Here is a 20,511-nt window from a genome sequence, read left to right as displayed (position 1 = left end):
TAAGAAAATGTTAAACTGCTAAGACGTAATTCTGATGTAAGACAATTTTAATTTTAGAGTTGAAACTGCATCAGAGTAAATTTCAAGAACATATAAGATACTAAAAAAAGAAAAAGAACGTGTCCAAAGTACGGAGGCTCATATACCCCAATAAAATACATGGAAAAATACTAAAAGTAATAATACAGAAATTCTCACAGCAACTCAAAGATTGGTTAAAAAATATTACTTTAAGTCAGAAATGTATATTTTTAAATATAAATTATAAATTTTCACTAATTTAATACTGAAGCCAAACTGTAATTATTTATTTTTATTTTTTGTAATTCTGACTGTACGACAAAATTTAAACTTTATTTGAGGTACTCAGTCAAAAATACAACTTTTAGAAAATGTTAATAAAATTTTATGATGCAAAGACGTAATTAGGGCTGTTCAACAAAACTTAGTTTCAATTTAAGATACTGGGTCAAAATTCTGACTTTTAGAAAATTTTAAGAACTTGTTAAGATACTCACGGTGACTATAAGACAAATTTAAAGTTTAAATTCAGTTACATCAAAATTGCAACTTTATGTAAAATTATGAGATATTAAGTCAAATTTGGATAAACTGATACACTAATTGAAACTTGTGATGATTAAGGTATGAACTATAAGATACAAAGCAGAATTATGACCTTTTTTTACAAACTGTTATTCAAAATTATGAAATTATTTTATTTTGTCTCGTTACGTTTGACTATCTCCAAATTTGGACACTGAGTTTTTTTTGTTGTTTTTAAGACTTACTCTTTGTCTTTTTTCTTTTTTTTTGCTTCCATACAAACGTTTGAAATGATGTTTTGATTAATACAAATAATAATACAATAATTAATAACATCCCGACCCCGTCGTCTGAATACGTGTAAACAACAAACGAACAAACGAGCCGAGACCGGACAGAGTTTGATTTTGTTTTTACTGATAATTTGACATCATGACAAATTAAATACAAAGCTGAAACAGAGCGTGGCAGCAGTCCGACAGTCAGACACCTTTGAAAAACACCGGACAACAACAGGAAGTACCGGCCAAAACAACCCCAAAAAACACTCAGAGACACATGTTGGAAAGTTTTAAGTGCTAAATGTTCCCCGGCAACAACATCCGATTAGAGAAAACACTTATTACTCGTTAACGTGGCTTTAAATCAGCCGTTTTAAATCAGGACGACTGATTCTTACAGGAAGTTTTTGATTCACTTTGACAAAAAAAAACGGTCAAAAGAGAAAAAACCTTAAAACCAGTTTTCAGTATTTCACTAAACGTCTGCTCATCATCAGAGTTCGAGCGCGCTTTTAGTCCAAAATGTGCTTTTAGGTGAGTTTGTCTTGACTCAGTCCCGACAGATCGCAGTGACGAAGTGATGCAAAACATTTTTAATTTAAAGTTTGTTCCCACAGCAGATTTTAAACGTACGGAAGCCCAGTGACGCCCAGAAAACACACTAAATCAGATGTTAGGAAAGGCAAATATTAAAGCACTTACTGTAAATCATACGATTTTCCAAGTAATAACTATTAGGCACTGAGTCATAAATCTAAAATAAAAAGTCCCATATTTAATCAAATTTATGAAATATTAAGTCATAATTACGAATTATTAAGTCATAATTCTCTAATTCAGAGAAATTTATGATATTTTTTGCCATAAATAAAAGATAAAAGGTCAAACTCTTTACTTGTAAGGGCAAAATTATGAGATATTCAGTCATAATTATCAATTCAGAGAAAATAACATGATACTTACTAATAAATATGAGACAGAACGTCAAACTTTCGACTAATTAGATCAAAAATATACATAAGGAGTCAAACGTTTAAGGTTATCAAGTCAAAATTATGAAATATTAAGTCACAAATGTTCATTATTATTAAGAGAAAATAATAGGATGCTTAGTCATAAATATAAAATAAAAAGTCAAAATTTCAAAACGTCAAAATGATGAAATATTAGGTGATAAATATGAGAGAAATATTTGACTAATTAAATAAAAAAAACTCGACTCAAAAATACAAGTCAATAGAGTCAAAGTTCTGACTCAGTGAGATTTTTTTATTTTAGACAAAATTGTCAGTAACATTTTGAGTTTTTAAGTCTTTATTTCAGTCATAAATTCATATAGTTGTAAAAAATAATAAAGAGGTAATTTTTTTTGTTTTTTGTTCAAATATAAAATAAAACTGAGGTCATACGTATGGAATAAGTGAAAAGTTTTGAATTTCTATTTCATATTTATGACTTAATATGACTTGAAATGTTAATTTGTGACTAAATTAACATTGTTTTTTAAAAAATTTTTCTCATGCCACCTTCACGTTTTATTTTCCTGTCAGGTTCGGGCTTCTATATTCTCAGGTCTGAAATATTTTAAAGTTTTGAACTTTGACTTCAGAGCTGATTTTCTACATTCATTAAAAAACTGCCGGGAAACACAAATCAGTGAAAATCTAACGGGACTTTTGTACGGACTCACTCCTGCCGACCTCGTGGTTTAAAGTCGAGTTTCATCTGCGGTGAAGCGGATTTTTGGACGGGATCGTTTTCACCAGAAACCTGAGCTGGTGAAACTGGTCCCATCAGAAAAGAGATTTTTTACAGAAAACACACATTAAATTAACAGATTTTTCCACCAGTTTCCCTTCATTATTTTAAGATTTCACTTTCTTATAACTAACAGCTTTATTAGTGGTCAATAATTATCAATTATAGAAATCCAATAAACTTTAACCTTCTAAATCAATTTAATTTATCAAATATTCATTATTTACAACTGCTCATTTGATGAATTATATTACACAGTCTTTATTATCAATTATTTATTGACATTTAAATCTGCAGAAAACTTGTTTACTTCAGCTGTCGGGCTCATTGAAAAGTGAGAAATCTGTGGCACTTTATCAACGAGCTTATTGACTTTTAAACTGCTGAATGGATAATAATGATAATAATGATAATAATAATAATAATAATGATGAAAAAAGGAAAAAAGGATCAAATCTAAATTTAAGTAGCTAAAGAAAATATTTTTTTTTACTATTTCTGCTTCTAAAACAACTGAAATTATGTAAAAACAAAAATGTTTGAGCTCTTCACTCAAATATTTCTCACAATGCGTTGAGCCAAAAGTTGTTTATTCTTATTAAGGGTTTGCAGCTGGTAAATTATTTGTTGACCATTAATAAAGCCGTGACTTTTTAACCCTTTATTAGGCAGCGCTGCCTCTGCGGTCCACCACACTCAAACTGTCATTTCTGACGTTTTTAAAAACTTTCCAAAAACCTGGAATCACGTCCGAAACAAACGGTTTAACAAAGCACTGGGGTTTGGCATCGAGCTGTGTGTGTGTGTGTGTGTGTGTGTGTGTGTGTGTGTGTGTGTGTGTGTGTGTGTGTGTGTGTGTGTGTGTGTGTGTGTGTGTGTGTGTGTGTGTGAGACCTCCTCCCCGCTGCAGACAGTTTGGCGGCTGCTCGTACACGATGACGATGATGATGATGATGAAGAAGAGTCTATAGGACGACACAGTCCGAGTCCTTCTCTCTTCTCCTGGCCCCGCCCTGCTGTGACCCCTGACCTCTGACCTGGACACACAATGACATCATCAACACCAGAATAACCGCACACACACACAGAGCGTGGTATTAATACTCATTAGTACTCTGTTCCTGTGTATTTGTACCTGCTGTGCTGCCTGCACTGATCCCTGTTGCTGCTGTTGCTGTTGTTGCTGGAGTTGCTGCTGTTGCTGGTATTCCTCCTGCTGGAGCTGTCGGGCCAACTCCAGGTCACTGAGGGGCCCCGGGGCCCCGCCCTGCTGCTGCTGCAGGGACACCGCCACCAGGTAGTCCTGACACCAACAAAGAAGACGTGTCAGTACAGCCAGGTAGTCCTGACACCAACAAAGAAGACGTGTCAGTACAGCCAGGAAGCCCTGACACCAACAAAGATCGGTCATTACCACCAGGTACGGTGGCCCCGAGGGTCAAAACACCACAACATTTCAGAAAACACGACAACATTTACCGAAACACGACAACATTTACCAAAACACGACATTTACCAAAACACGACAACATTTACCAAAACACGACAACATTTACCGAAACACGACATTTACCGAAACACGACAACATTTACCGAAACACGACAACGTTTACCGAAACACGACAACATTTACCAAAACACGACATTTACCGAAACACGACATTTACCGAAACACGACAACATTTACCGAAACACGACAATGTTTACCGAAACACGACAACGTTTACCGAAACACGACAACATTTACCAAAACACGACAACATTTACCGAAACACGACAACGTTTACCGAAACACGACAATGTTTACCGAAACACGACAACATTTACCAAAACACGACAACATTTACCAAAACACGACAACATTTACCAAAACACGACAACATTTACCGAAACACGACAACGTTTACCGAAACACGACAATTTACCAAAACACGACATTTACCGAAACACGACATTTACCGAAACACGACAATGTTTACCGAAACACGACAACATTTACCGAAACACGACAACGTTTACCGAAACACGACAACATTTACCAAAACACGACATTTACCGAAACACGACAACGTTTACCGAAACACGACAACATTTACCGAAACACGACATTTACCGAAACACGACAACATTTACCAAAACACGACATTTACCGAAACATGACAACATTTACCGAAACACGACAACATTTACCAAAACACGACATTTACCGAAATACGACAACATTTACCGAAAAAAAAAATTTCAAAAAACAAAACAAACATTTCACAAAATGAAACAAAATTTGTTAAAAACGAAATGTTGTGAAAAGTTCCCGTGTTGTGGGAAATGTCGTAGCATTTTGGGAAACGTGTTTTGGGAATTGTTTCGTTTTCTGAAATTCTGTTTTGTTTTAGTTTGAAATCCTGGCGCTCTCGGCTCGGTCGGCTCCACCTGGTCTCTGCGTCTCACCTGGTCGATCTGTCTCTGCTGCTCCTGGGCGCTCGGCGGCAGGCTGGTGGTGGGCGGAGCTCTCTGAGGAGGATGACACAGCCTGAAGTCGGAGTCGCAGAAGTTTCCGTCTCCTTCGACGTTATGAAGAGACTCCCAGACCAAACCCTCCTCCTGCAGGAAGCCCTGATCTGTCACCAACAGGTACAGGTGACCCTGTAACCACAAAACTTTATTAACAACAGCTACAGGTGACCCTGAAACCACAAAACTTTATTAACAACAGCTCAGCTACAGGTGACTAAGGAAGCTGCGAGGGGCAAGAAAAATAATTTGGGGAGGGCAAGAAAAAAAAAATTTCAGGAGACATATAAGGCTCATTTTTGTTTCTTTTGTAATACTCATTTTGACCACAAGAGGCTGAAGCGCAGCACCGGGGGACTTGGATGCTGTTTATCGAATCACCAAATCTGAATCATCACTCAGGCCCCTCAGCTCGTTTTTTAAGGTTCATATTTCACAGGGAAGTTTGATGCTAGACTCAGCCCACCCAGTCCAGCATCAAAGTTTTGACAGAGCAGAGAGAAGTAAAAGTCCCCTGGTGGTGGGTTCAGACAAAAAGAAACACACACAAAAATTAAGTCTTATTTTCCTCCTGAAATTTTTTTTGTCTTGCCCCCCGAATACAAAAAAAAAATTTCAAAAATTCTAGTACTGCACTCTAAACACAACATGCATCTCTTATTATTCAGACTCTGACACATGAGCACTTTCATGTTATATGAAAGTTATGGTCACTGTCACGTGCAGCAGTTACAGTACACTGCGCTTGTGTTTCTCATGTTTTATCTTCAAAATGCAAAATCTAACATCAACAGTAGTAGATGTTAGTAGCAGTAGTAGTTGCAGTAGTAGCAGCAATTTTAACTAAAGTAATTGTAAATATTCTTTTTTGGACATTTTTCCTTTTTTAAAGTTTATTCATTTATTTCTGGTAATTATATTATAATCCTCCCCGGTTTTAAATTCTAAGGTCATTTTCTTGTCACCCTTTTACAAATTTCTCAAAATTAATTCAAATCAATTCGCTCAGGCTGTGTGTGTGTGTGTGTGTGTGTGTGTGTGTGTGTGTGTGTGTGTGTGTGTGTGTGTGTGTGTGTGTGTGTGTGGCTCCACCTTGTGTTTGATCATGGTGCTGAAGTGGTTGTTTCTGAAGAACACAGAGATTTCTCCCTCTTTGGCCGTCGTGTTGAGTTCACACAGACCGTGATACGATAGCTGTGTCGCCGTCGACTCCAGGAACTGCTCCGCTACCAGACCTGCAGGACACACACACACACACACACACACACACACACACACACACACACACACACACACACACACACACAGAGAGAGAGAAATACACAAACAGAAGGGGATTTGTTTCAGTATGAATCATCAAACCTCTGCGTTTAGTCACTGTCCTGGCTGCTGTCAGCTGTGTGTGTGTGCGTGTTTGTTTGTGTGTGTGTGTGTGTGTGTGTGTGTGTGTGTGTGTGTGTGTGTGTGCGCGTGTGTGTGTTACCTTCGCTGACTCTGCTGCTGTCAGCTGAGTGTTTGTAGTCGATGATTTTCTCCACCAGCTGATTGTAGCTCAGCTTCCCCACAGAAGCCACCATCTCTGGACTCTGAGCACAGAAAACATCATTATGAGCCTCGACGCTCGTATTCACACAGATGCTCTTAACCCTTTAGGGCCCCACCATCAACCTCTTAAATTCCAGTGTTTTATCAGGATGTCACAGTGTTTTTAGATGAGAAAAACACAAAAAACTAATTATTTTCAATATACTAAATTATTATTTTGATTAGCACGGCCTGGGATATGTCAATTATAAGCAGCAACAATTATTTTTATACATTATTATTTTTTGCACAGTGTCAAATACTCACACTCTTATCACTCTGCACACAAAATGCTATTTTCAGTATCAGGCTATTAAAATTTTTTTTTCTACTTTCATTGAGTTAATTTTTTAACCAACATCAAATACACACCAAATTACACACATCAAATTTTAATAACACTCAAATACACAATCTGGACTACATTTAGGACACATGCATGAACACAGACACAATTATCATAACATGGAGAAGAAAAAGCGCGTAAAATGCACCAAACAGTCCCTAAAGGGTTAAAGAAATTAACCATTTCACAGCCCTAATTTTAATACATTCAAAGAAAAGTCTGCTGTTCAGACTTGAATCCGCCACTGAAAATAGTCCCCAACAAATTCAATATTTCCTCCTTTTTGTTTGATAAAAACTATGATGAGCAGCTGAAAATACTCAGACAGAGGTGTGTGTGTGTGTGTGTCTGTGTGTGTCTGTGTGTGTCTGTGTGTACCTGTGGGTCGACCAGCCAGCCGTGGTAAAGCGGGATGTCCAGCAGGTCGAACACGATACACTCAGGTGTGTACTCAAAGTCCGTCACTCCGGTGAAACGCACATTAACGTCCAGACCCGTGGACAGCTTCGGGAGCACCGCCATGGCATCACTCATGTTCTGACACACACACACACACACAGTCACAGGTAAACAACAGTCAGTCAACATATTTTGAAAATCAGCTCGTTTACTGTGAGGCTGTGTGTGTGTGTGTGTGTGTGTGTGTGTGTGTGTGTGTGTGTGTGTGTGTGTGTGTGTACCTGCTGGAAGTTGAGCTCCATCCCGTCGGCCTTCTCTCTGGATGTAACAGACAACACACACTCTCCTGCGCACGCGCACACGCACGCACACACACACACACACACACACACACACACACACACACACATCAGCTGATCAGTGGCATTAGAGGGAGATTCTGTTCTGATCTTATTTTAGTAGTTTTGTCCAAATTTCAGTGTGATCGTCCGTCAGCATGTTTGCAGATCTCAGACAGTGAAGGGTTAAGGAGGGTTTATTTTCAGAATGGAGTGAGATATTAAGTCTCAGAATGTGAAGACGGAGGAAGAGACCGAGATCTTCTTCACTCTGATACCAGACACAGAAATTATGGCGGAGTTTGCTGATGTTTAGAACATCTGTCGCCATGGTTACTGGACCGTTATCGGCAGAGGAAAGTTGCAAAACATTGCGACAAAAAATCGCATAACATCACTCAGCGGAAAACACAGTCATCTCACAATTGTTTTTTATCGAAAATATCGCTCAAGTTTTCCACAAATCTGTGATGAAACCCGCCTAGGCAGAGGCATAAAAAGGTATCCAGACAGGTGCGTGCGTGCGTGTCTCCGTGTGTGTGTGCGTGTGTGTGTGTGTGTGTCTCCGTGTGTGTGTGCGTGGGTGTGTGTCTCCGTGTGTGTGTGCGTGCATGCGTGTGTGTCTCCGTGTGTGTGCGTGTGCGTGCATGTGTGTGTGTCTCCGTGTGTGCGTGCATGCATGCGTGCATGTGTGTGTGTGCGTGTGTGTGTGTGTGTGTGTGTCTCCGTGTGTGTGTGCGTGTGTGTGTGTTCTTACCCAGGTGAGCCATCAGGTCCTCGGTGGTGACGACTTCAGTCTGAGCAGGAAGTTTAGCCTGTGAACGCTCAGAGTTACTCCACAGTCGGCAGAAACATGAAACACGTGTGATGAGGATTCAAGAGTTCGTGTAACAGCCGTCTCCGTGTTTTTCCCAGCCTGCAGAGTCCCACTGTGACCCCCCAAATGTTGAGAACCCCTAAGTTTTATGTTTTAGATGCATAATTTGGGTCCTTTACAGTGAAAAAGTGCCGGCTGCTATCTTGCATATGCAGGACACTTTGCATAATTTGCTGCAGTTTGGCCAATTTGGACATTATTCGGGTGGTCTGTTTTTTTTTGACGATGCTGATATTTTCAATATTCAAAATGTATGTTTTAAGCCAGAAATCTGCATATTTTTACTGCAGTCGAGCTGATTAATTTTTCTTTAGGTTTAGTCATTTTAGAGGACCTTAAGACAGGTGACAGGTGACTTAGTTAATAACTGAAATAACTTCAGATTAGTTATAAATTGTTGTATATTTTTAAAAACATGAATGAAACAAAGTTTTAAGTTAACGTTGAGTTCACAGACCGTCACACTGAGCTGATGCACAGTTGGCAAATGTTGGTAAGAAAGGCGAGTATCACGGCAAAGGAAGTAAAATAAAGTCAGTTTAAAAAGTGAAACACAAGTTCAGAAACAGCTTTTCTTCAAACAAAATTACATCCAAAATGATCCGAACATAGAATTATATTTACATTAGTAACGTGTTATAACAGCTGATCAGAAATGGATTCATCATCCTAAAAAAAACAAAAAACAACCAGATAATGTCCAAATTGGCCAAGCAGTGGCTGAAATATTTTAAGTACATAGTATTATGCAAATATATGCAAATTAAGTAAATTATGCTAACTGTCCTGCATATGCAAGTTAGCATCCAAACTGCACATTTATAACATAAAACTTTGGGGTTTTCAATATTTACCGGCTGATTTTGTTTGCAAATAGACCAGTAAGTACTTTAACAGTAAAAGTATTAATACCACAGTATGAAAATACTGTGAACGTTTTTCACCTTCCAGCGTAGAAACAGCGTGTTCATGATGGCCAGCAGGGGGCAGGGTCCGTTCTCGCTCTGAGTGATGATGGGCGTCTTCTTCTCCTTCCAGGTGATCCACTTCACCAGGTAATACGCCGGCATGGACGGCCCCGCCTCCGGAGCAACGGCAGGAGGAGCAGCTGCAGCCGCAGCGCCCCCTGTGGACACGAGGAGAACTACGCTCACATACAACGCTCCCACCAAAATCAGTGTGTGTTCGCCGTTTTATTTCAAACACCAAAAAAGCCACTAAAGATAGGTGATACTCTCTACTCCCGATGCCAGAAGAAGCACGTTTTCTTTACAAAATTTGGGCTCTTTTTTCCTTAATAATTTTTGCTGATTTTGAAAGAAAAGACAAATTCCATAACTTTTCCAGGTTTTTCGTTACTGTATAAACCCAGTTACACATCTTTTGTATCACTGGTTTTCTTCCCACATTTTCAGAAACACCGTGATCAACATCAGCAGTGTTTCTGTTTTTATTTCTCCTTCCTGTCATTTTCTCGTATCTTATTTAATCGCCCAGATTCTGTGAATCGTCTCTGTGGGAATAAACTCAGCTCGCTCTGCTGTAAACCAATCAGATAACAGCCTGAACCTGGAGACAAACAAGCTGTCGCTGTGTTAAAGGACAGCCTTTTTAATGTTCTGTATTATATAAGATTTCATGTACACTTCGGTTCATGAGACAAAAACAACAATCCTGCTGCGTGTTCAATATCACGTCAGCACTTTGATTTCACAATTTCCGTCCTCACAGTTTCCTCCCATTCGACCAAACTTCCTGAAACAAAAACACTGATGCATTCACACTTTCCTCTGCAGCTGAAACCTGCCAGCATGTTAACACACACACACACACACACACACACACACACACACACACACACACACACACACACACACACACACGGTATAATCAACATATCTGTGGTGAGGTTAAACCAGCACGGACGTCTCTTCCACATACGTCCCGTGTGTGAAACAATATCAACACTTTGGAGAGTGAAGACAAACTGCTGTCTTTTCAATTAAAAATGTTTTTTTGTTTAAAAAAAAAAAACTCGAAAAAGTCTTTGGCAAAAACAAGTTATTTTAAATATAATATTTCCCAATGTGCTTATTGGCCCTTTTTTTTTTTTTTTTTTTTTTTACATTTTTTACATTTTTTTTAACCTCCAACAAAAGTTAAAAAGAAATCAAATTTGCATGTAGTATATTCTAAAAAAAACCGTGGCATCACGATAAAAACCTGGCATTTAAAGTGTTAAAATTATGAAAATTAATAAATATTTGATATTTATGATTAGGACTGACATTGTTTAAAAAAATAAACTCAATAAAAGTAGAAAATAATATTAATGTGTAACATTTTTGTAGCCTGATTTTGAAGAGCACATTTTGTTTATTTGACTCTGCACTAAAAATAATAATAATAAAATCAATGTTGCTGCTGATCACTGATATCCCAGACTGTGATACTAAAAATGAAATCTACTTTGCTTGTGGTATATTAATAATAAATAATAAATTTATTTATAAAGCGCCTTTCGTACAGGGAACGCCGCTCAAAGTGCTTCACAGAGATAAAAGAGGTGTAGATAATTCATTTCTTGTGTGAGTGTTTTTTTGTTTTGGTTTTAACAAAGTGGCATCATGACAAACACCTGGCATTTAAAGGGTTAACATTCCAGAAATTAATTAATATTTACGAACAGGACTGGTGTTGGTTAAAAATAAACTAAATGAAAGTAGAAAATAATGTAAATGTATAATATTTTTGAGAATAATGAGTTTGAGTGTGTGTGATATCAAAGCCGCCCTAAAGGGTTAATATAGATACAAACGGAGACCTGCTGGTTAATGATTCGTCCGTCGATGTGAATAATGAATGAAGGTATCTCTGCAGTGAGCTCGGATCACTGCTTTGTTTTACAGCTTCATCATTTATTTATTTGTATTTTTGGCTCCAAACTGCAGCAGCTCGGAGTTTAATCACAGACGACGTCGACTCGTCAAAAACAAAAAACAGTTCTTCTCTGCCAGGACTCTGACAAAAGAAATACATATAACACGCCATGGTGTCATTAAAAACCTGGAAAAGTAATGGAATTTGCAAATAGCAATTTCCAGGCCTGGAAATAAATTTGGAAAACTACCCTGAAAGTTTCGGAAGTTTTGGAATTTATTTCACAAACCTGAATGATAAGACATGATGTGTTCAAGGGTCGTCTGAAATATGAAAGTTTTTTTTTTCTTTAAAAGCCGGCAAAAATATTTAAAGAAAAAAAACTAATTTTGTTCTTTAAAACTAAAAAAGGGCCAAAACCTTTTAAAGAAAAAAATGGAAACAAAAGGAAACAAAAATTAAAAGAAAATCAAAACCAGCATTAACAAAAACCCATCAAACATAAATAATTTTTTTTTCTCTAAAAACTGCCAATTGTTTTCTTTAAAAATCACCAAAGTGTTTTAAAATAATGCGGAAATGTTTTCTTATATAAATTGCCAAAAAATATTAAGAAAAAAGGGGACATTTTTTAAGAAAACGCGCCTCTGTCTGACTGAGAAATAAAAACATCCTTAAGTTTGAATATTCATGTTTCGTGGAGCATTTATCTGAACCGTTTCAGAGCTTCGCTCCAACTCAGAGACAGACAGTAACCGTCACAGGACGTCTCACCTGCAGCTTCCAGCGTCTCCTCGTCCTTCAGACTGGGAACCTCGGTGGACGGAGACCCGCCCTCCACGCCCAGAGCAGAGTAGGACGAGGACAGGCCGTCCTCCACGTCCAGGGAGTTTCCTGTGGCCGTGACCCCGTCTGACAGCTCCAGGCTGGGGATGGAGAACGACGCCGAGTCTGTGGACTCCCGCTGGTCGTCTGAGCCGCCCGCCGTCGCCACTGACGAGCTCTCCTCCAGGTCCAGGTCCAGACCTGCACGCACGAAACACACACCGCTCAACACACAGCTTTACCAACAAACTTCCAGGACTTTTCCAGGACTCTGAGGCAAATATTAAAGACCAAAAACTCTCTTGAAACGGCCATCAATGCTCCTTATCGGTTCTTTTTTCATTACGACATTAAACCGTTTCAGAAAAAATATTATAAAAATTATCAATTCAAAAGAGGGTTAGAACGCATTAATTTTCTAACCAAATATTTATTAAAAGTTGAACAATTCATTGTTATTTTGTCAGAAAATAGAAAAAAGAAAAAACCAACTAATGACAGTTCAGAACTGAATATTTAAATATAACTTAGGGACTGTTGGTTATTTATGGGGGGAGGCATGTCAAATCATTTTTTAAGCACGAGGAGGGAGTCTGATTTTGAGAAGGAATGTTTTCCTTTTTTTTTTAAATTAACATTGTTTTCTTTTAAGATTTTGGTCATTTTAAAAGAAAAAATGAGAGATTTTGTTTTTCTTTAAAAATACTTCGTGGCTTTTAAAGGCCACAAATTCTTTTTCTTAAAAAAATTGGCTTTTGTTTTGTCTTAAAATATTTTTGATGATTTTTTTTTTCTTCTTTAAAATAATCACAAAACTTGCAGGATATGTTTCGTAGTAATGTTGAACGACGTCTGTAAAATGAATTTAAACACCAAAGGCGTCCGTGCAGAGGGATCGTTGTCTGTTTCAGTTGTCCGTCTGGTTTAACCATCGCAGCGTTTTGGTTTCGAAGCACAAAACAAACGCGTCATAAGAAACGTCTTTTTGTAAAGGCGACTTTTTACAACCTAAAAACAGAGTTCCCTCAGATCCTTAAAAAGTCTTGAAAAGCCTTGAATTCATTGTAAAAATTTAAAAAAATCAAATCAATCTTTTGAGCTAAGATTTTATAATTTTATGAATCTTTTAATCTCTGACACTGCTTCGTAAAATCTCAAAATCGCTACAAATAAACAAAATAAAATCTATTAAAATAAATATGTGTTTTTGTGCCGCACAGCTGTGGCTGTAGACATTATGTCTTTAGGTCTGTCCGTCCATCTGTTGGACGTCCCAAATAGCCTTGATGAATTTCTTCAAATTTGGCACAAACGTCCACTTGGATGAATTTGTGAATCATCATTGAATTGTTTAGATTTCGGCGGTCCGTCACTCATCGACCTTGTTTTGGCTGTGAGAGCCCTGTAAACACAGACGTGAGCTCCAGCAGCAGAATATTAACTGCACTCTGTATAAATGAGGTACTGTGTGACGTTTAATATCTGTACTGATACTCAGACTCTTTGCTGCGTCACTGCTTTGGAGTAAAACTTAGCTGGTTGACATTCAGGAAGTGGAGCAGAGAAACAGGCAGCCAGTCAGGAGACGCCGTCAATCAGCCGTTGTTGTTCTGGGATGTGATTGGCTGCCGGCCAGCGCAGAAGAAGAGTGAGAAACCACAAAGATTATTACGGCCACAACCGCGGAGTCAAAACCAGCGCGGAGCGTTAGAAGACGAAAACTGAAGAGGTTTGATGACGATCACACAGACGCTCGGTCATTACGTCCACAGCTCTGCCCGGTCACGCTCTTATTTTGAAACAGTATGTAGGTTTACAGAAACACTCAAACTGAAATTGCAAATATAAAATACGCCTAACGGAAACACGTCAGTTCACAAGAAACTCACATTTATCACAACAAAACGTTTTTTCGCTCGCGTGAGGGGATGTTTCAGGCGAGCGGAAAAAGACAGACATCATGAAACTGTAATAAAAACACTTTTTTGGGTTTTCTCGGTCACATGAAGCTACGGCTCTGTGCTTGTTTGCAGGAACTGTTTCACATTTCTAGCATTTCAGAACATTTTTAAGATTTAAAGACATTTCTAGGATTTAAGGACAATTCTCAGATTTTAAGATGTTTCTAGTATTTTAGGACTTTTTCAGGACTTAAGAACATTTCTCAGATATTAGGACGTTTCCAGGATTTCAACACGTTTAGGGGATTATAGGACGTTTCTGTGATTTTAGGACATCAGTGTCTCGGCTGTGTCCTCTGTCGGGGGTGTGGGGGATCCTCCTCTGGCTCTTTTTTGATCAACAAGCTCTATTTTGATGTTGTTTTTTGTCTCTGACACCTTATGGAGACTAAAAGGACAAAAACGATTCACAGCGTGCATCTTTATTTTTACTGTGAATTAGGAAATGGTCGGGGGGCCACCAGGGTGCTATCAGGGGCCAGACTTGGCCCGCGGGCCGTAAGTTGAGCATCAGGGTTCAGTTTGACGTCTCACCTGGCTCTCCTGCTCTGTCCCGTCCTCCTTCACTCTTGATGTGTCTCAGGAGAGCCGACAGAGATTCTTCTTCTGTGGTGATGGCGGTTATCGTCCCGTTTTCGGACGACAGCGAGGAAGAATCGGGGGGCGTGGGCGTGGCCTCCTCCTCCTCCTCGAGGACTTTGGCGGGAAGAGGACTGTGGGCGGCGCCGTTGCTGCTCGGTACCTCAGCAACAACATCCAACCCCTCCGTCGTCGTGGTTACGATCAGTTCTTTGGAGACGCTCTCTGCGGGGAGAGACGGCTCCTCTTTGTTGAGTTCAATCAGCAGATCTGCCGCCGCCGCAGCCGGCGCCGAGCTGGACTCCGCCATGATTGGCTGATCAATGAAGAAACGAAGTCCGACGAGAACAAACTCTTCTGAACACAACAACACGTGTCGAAAAACAAATCAAACGGCCTTCATGGGAAAAACAGCCTCAGTTGAGGTTGATTTAGGATGGAGGCGCGGAGATGGCGGCGGTGGCGAAGGAGGCGGACAGAAGCTGAGGCCCCAACATGGCCGCCAGGGGAACCTCAATGACCTCTCGTCTGCTGAGAGGTTCAGAAACAAACGCACATATTTATCTGACACTGAACATGACGAACCGTCTCCGAACTGTCCGTCGTCATGAAGTGAAAATATATTTAAATAAAATTAAAGGCAGAAACGCCTCCTCCTCCTCCTCCTCCTCCTCCTCTTCTTCTTCTTCTTCTTCTCTGCTGCTGACAGGAAGTAGTGAGCAGGATGAAGAGGAGACTTCCTGTCAGATGAAGTCTTTGCCGTCCGTCAGCAGGAGCGACAGGGACGGAGGATTTTGTCTTCTTCTGTCAGCAGAGCGTCAACAGACTTCCTGTCAGACCTGAGGAGGAAAAACAAACAAGAAGGACAAATAATTAACCCTTTGATATCACACACACACGTATCGCTCTGCGCACTAAATACGCTTTTCAAAATTAGGCTTTAAAAAATATTACACATTAATATTATTTTCTACTTTCTTTGAGTTTATTCTTTCAACCAACATCCGACCTAATCACGAATGTCAGTGATCAGCAGCTACATTGACTGTGACAGGTCACCTAGTGGAAATAGCATGTATTTCCTCCATATGCCAAATATGGTCAAAATGACCTCATCAGGGGCGCCCCATGTATAATGGCACTGCTGTGCCGCAGCGGTCGCGGGTTCGAGTCCGGCTCGCGGCCCTTTGCTGCATGTCGTCCCCTCTCTCTCCCCCTTTCGCACTGCTGATCTGTCCTATCTAATAAAGGCAAAAATGCCAAAAAATAATCTTGAAAAAAAAAAAAGACCTCATCAGGTGGAAAATAGTGAAAATGACAAATTCAGAGTCAAAAGCCCAGAATGACACCCAGAAATAATACAAGTCCTGTTTTTCTGCTCTGATGGCTGTGGGATCAAAAATGTCAGTTTGAATGGGTTTCAATGGAGCATTTTTGGACCTGAACAGTCTGAATGTAACTATTTAGTTTCCACAGTGTATTTTAGACTTATTGTAGGAGCTGAGCTGCAAATTCACTGATTACACTCAAATACACAATCTGGACTACATTTAGGACACACGCATCAACACACACACAGTTATCACAACAGGAGGAAGAAAAGAGACTAAAATGCACCAAGCGGTCACTAAAGGGTTAAAGATGGCATCCGTCAGTCTGTCTGTAGAACATCGACATGTTTGGCTTCCTGATCAATAATGAAAATGACGAGTTTTTAAAAAAGAGTCAATAAAGAATGATTTTAGTCTAAAACTTCACTCATAAATCAAAAACGTAAAGCTCATATCTAATGTCTGAGTCCTACATTTCCCACAATGCACCTGGACTGAGCATCTCTCTTTAGAGCTTCTCTGCCTGATAAACAGTTTTTCCCCTCAGCTTTATCAAACAAAAGATATGTACAAAATAAGTCAAACAAGGACGCAAACATAAATGAGAGCACTAAAACACTCGACATCCTATACAGAAGATAGTAAAAAACAATAAACATAATATTTCAATTTTTTAAAAAAGGAAATGTGCAGAAACAAATGTACATACTCACATTACATCAGGGGTTTCACCAAATATGTTTTTGTAATAATCTAAAAATGTGTTGGTTTTTTTGTTATTCGTGAGAGTGAGTGCAACACACCTCCAGTGACACACAAACAGCATGTGACACATCTGCAGTCTGTGATGACATCACCGCAACGACCTATTACATCATCAGGACATCAGCTGATTTCACAGACTGAGGAGGAGGAAACTGATCATCATCTACAAAATTAGTCATTTTAACTGTAAAAGAAAATGACCACTTTATGATCAGAATATAAACAACTGTGACCTGATTTCTGTGAAAACCGAGCAAATGTCTCTGCTGATAACAACAAAAAATGTACTGACTTTTATTAAATAAAACATTATTATTTTAAATAAAAGTGGAATGCAATATATTTAAAGGGTGTGACGATTATTCAGTCATCTACTAACTTTTCATAGTGTCAGAAAAACAGCCCTGTTTTCAGCTTTGTGAATATGCATTTGAGAGTTTTTAATGAGTTTATCCTTCAGTTTATCACAAACATTCAGACAAATTTACTAAAACAGTACCTCTGAGATGTGGTGGAAAAATACAAAGTTGCATAACACGGAAGTATAAGTGCCTTGAATTTGTGTTTAAGCACAGTACTTGAAGGAAATGTACAGACTCACATTCCTCTGAGTGTAATCTTCATTATCAGCGTGTCCATCAGGACAGACAGCTGTCCTCTGAGCGACATACTGATGCTGTCAGGTGACCTCGCCACACCTTATCGCTCACTGCTGGAGACAAGGACTCCAGTATGTCTCTTAAAGGAATAGTTCAGTCTTCTGTTAAATGGGGCTGTTTGAGGTTCCTATTACATATAGTCCATGTCAGTCGCCACGCCCAAGTTTGGAGAAGCAGACCGGCGTCCGACATGGAAGTCAAACAACAAAACATTTAAAAGAAAAAAAACTGTCACTTTTTTAAATCACCAAAATCTTAAATAACAATTTCACCAGAAAATAATTAAAGTATATCTGCCAAAAGTTTTTAAAAATCACAAAAAATTAAAGGAAAAAAAAAATTGAAAAAACTTTTCAAAGAAAAAACTCTGTTCAGTTTTTTTTTATTATTATTTTAGGGGAAAAATCATCTTAAGTTTTTAAAAATCACAATAAATTTGGCAGGTTTAAGAAAAAGGCACCAGTCGTTTTTAAAAATCACCAAAACATTTTAAAAGGAAAGAATTGCCAAATATTTCCACAAGTTTCTAAAACAAATCACCCAAAAAATCCATGGGGAAAAAGCAGTAACAATTTTGGGAGAAAAAAAAGGAAATGAAAAAAGAAAAGGAAATGTCAACAATTTTAAAAGGTAAACAAAAAAATCAAACAAAAACAAACAACAAAACAACACCAAAAGTTTGTAGAAGTCGCCAAAGGCATGCTAACTAAAATATATATATATATAATTTCTTTTTTTTTTAAGAGAGGTCCAGGCTAAGCGCCCTGTGTTCTCAAATCCTAGAAACATACAACTCTTCCTAACAGCTATCCCTTTAATACCGGAGCGCAGAGGTGAATAAAAGTGTGTAAGTGTGTGTGTGAGTCCATCAGGCCGTGTAGCTGAGGAGCAGAGGTGTGTGTCCGGAAACACACGGTCATTACTCAGCTGTTCAGGTGACCAAGTTTCCCCTCAGACAGGTAACAAACCACAGCGGTCACTCTGCTCACAGCCGCCTCTGAGTGATAACCGGAGGCTGGAAGCGTCTGTCCTTTCTGCTAACGCCATTAAAATAAAAACAGTCCTCCGCATGAAGCTCCGCGCGGTTCAGAGCGGCAGAAAGCTGCGTCGGCTCAGCATTAAGCTGCTTTCTGCTCCGACACAGCAACTCCCGGAGCTAGCTAACACGACGCTAGCGCTCCGAGCTAACTTAGCCAAGTTAGCTTCCGTTCCGCAAAGACACAACTCCGCGCCGAGATACGACGCCGACCTCCCGCCTCACATCACCACACACTGTCGGTAAAAGGAGAAGCGTCTTACCGGCACCGGTGTCTGAAATCTGCGCCGACGCTGGCTGCTAGCTGGCACGCTAGCTGTTTACATCCCGCTCCGCCAGGCACGAGAGGCCACGCCCACAAACTCAAAGAACACGACGTCACATCCGGTCAACTTTAAAAGTCCACGCTAACTCACAAATTAAATACTTTAGAAAATAAATAAATAAATAAAATACAATCAACTCTTTTTTTCCATCCAAAAATGTAACCCCAAAAAAGCTAGATAAAAAAGTAAAGTTGACACTGTGGTTATAATTTCTTCCTGCGTTTAAGTTTGCTTATTCACGACTAGCCCCATTATAAAACTTGCATTACAAATGTGTCAGTTTAAGAAAAAATGCGTACCATCACAATTTAACACAGCCAAGAGCGTCACTCTTTGTCATTTCGACCTCGGTTTGTGACACTGATAAATTCGGCGTACATGTCATATTCAAGCTGTACATATTTACAATAAATATAAACTGTTTACAACGTTTAGTCAGCAGTTTAGACGGCATCGCCGATGCCCGACATCACATTAATGTTAACGGATTATTCAACAGGCAAACGAGATACTAGTTTAAAGAGTGAGCCGAACTGAAGAAATGAACGTTAAAAAATAGCTGATAAACTAATTTGAGTTGTTTGATACGGACACAAGTTAATAATTAGGTCAAAGGGAAAGAGTAGCAAGTTTTATGGAGTGTGGTTTATATATGGTGGTTATATCAGGCGCAGCACTTTGCAGTTTGGGTGGTTTATTCACCGATACGTACCGTCTGATTACTTTAATACACTTACTATGGCGATTAATAAGCCTCATCGGTTCATAAATACAGTTTATAAAAGCTGGACAAAACCTTTTACCTGTTCGCTGCACCGTCGACACAGTCTTGTGTGTTTGTTTTGTTTTACGCGGTAACTTTGACGGGCGGTGCGCTCAGTCCCGCCTGTAGTCCCCGCTCACGCGGGACAGGCAGTGTCATAAAACAAACAGCTTTTCCAGAGATAAGGTAAGTACAGTTTTTAAGTTAGACAGTTAGTACAGTGGGCACTGACTGATGCTGAGTTTTATTATGAATTAAATACAATTAGCTCCTCTTAGTTACCTATCATACTGGACTTTTTATAACATTTTTAATATTTCTTTTTTTCTTCTTTACTCTCCAGCAGGCTTCACAGCCAGGAGTTATTTTTAAAATAAGATAAGATGAAAATTGTATTTATTTTTTCCTCAGGAAATTGTTGTGCAGCAGTTGCAATACAACTGTAAATGTAGAGTAAATAAATGAAACAGAAATACAGTTAAACTATAGGTAAGTTGCGTAAAATAATACTCATTATTATTATTATTATTATTATTATTATTATTATTAGTATTAGTATTATGTAATGTGTGTTTAATTGCCATTATTTAACTAATAATATCAATAATAATAATTATATTAAATTGAATTATTAATCTGCTGGCAGTTTAATTGTTACGTGACAAAAATGTGTTTGAGTTACAAGCACATGGCTGCCAGTTTTTATCGAATTATTATTTAAAGTACTAGTGCTCTCCATCAGCATC

At 38.8% G+C, this 20,511-nt stretch overlaps 1 protein-coding gene across 2 annotated transcripts; it reads right to left on the bottom strand.

Moving 5' to 3' along the window:
* Positions 1–3,383: 3,383 nt before the first annotated feature.
* mindy1 (MINDY lysine 48 deubiquitinase 1) lies at positions 3,384–19,079 on the bottom strand. Of its 2 annotated transcripts, none has more exons than XM_088090824.1 (12): positions 18,940–19,079; positions 14,841–15,724; positions 12,295–12,546; positions 9,585–9,766; positions 8,521–8,578; positions 7,707–7,771; positions 7,405–7,563; positions 6,580–6,682; positions 6,189–6,331; positions 5,034–5,228; positions 3,721–3,888; positions 3,384–3,622 (listed from the first exon to the last, which is right to left on the bottom strand). In XM_088090824.1, the coding sequence occupies exons 2-12, from the start codon at positions 15,193–15,195 to the stop codon at positions 3,551–3,553; spliced, it is 1,752 nt and encodes a 583-aa protein (XP_087946950.1). In that variant the 5' UTR covers positions 15,196–15,724; positions 18,940–19,079; the 3' UTR covers positions 3,384–3,550. The 2 variants fall into 2 exon arrangements, with proteins under 2 accessions (XP_087946950.1, XP_087946951.1); XM_088090825.1 differs by lacking the exon at positions 18,940–19,079 and adding an exon at positions 17,583–17,900.
* Positions 19,080–20,511: the final 1,432 nt, after the last annotated feature.

Source organism: Plectropomus leopardus, chromosome 17 (genome assembly GCF_026936395.1).
Source record: "Plectropomus leopardus strain MGB_pleo_1.0 chromosome 17, ASM2693639v1, whole genome shotgun sequence".
Classification (NCBI taxonomy): Eukaryota; Metazoa; Chordata; class Actinopteri; order Perciformes; family Serranidae; genus Plectropomus; species Plectropomus leopardus.
This window is presented reverse-complemented; position numbering and strand designations above follow the sequence as displayed.

Excerpts from the sequence above, each read along its gene's own strand:
- mindy1 (XM_088090824.1), bottom strand. The coding sequence starts at position 15,195 with ATGGCGGAGTCCAGCTCGGCGCCGGCTGCGGCGGCGGCAGATCTGCTG. Across the intron at positions 6,683-7,404 it reads GCTGGCTGGTCGACCCACAG|AGTCCAGAGATGGTGGCTTC; the intron begins GTACACACAGAC and ends TTCTGTGCTCAG. Across the intron at positions 6,332-6,579 it reads CAGCAGCAGAGTCAGCGAAG|GTCTGGTAGCGGAGCAGTTC; the intron begins GTAACACACACA and ends TGTGTCCTGCAG.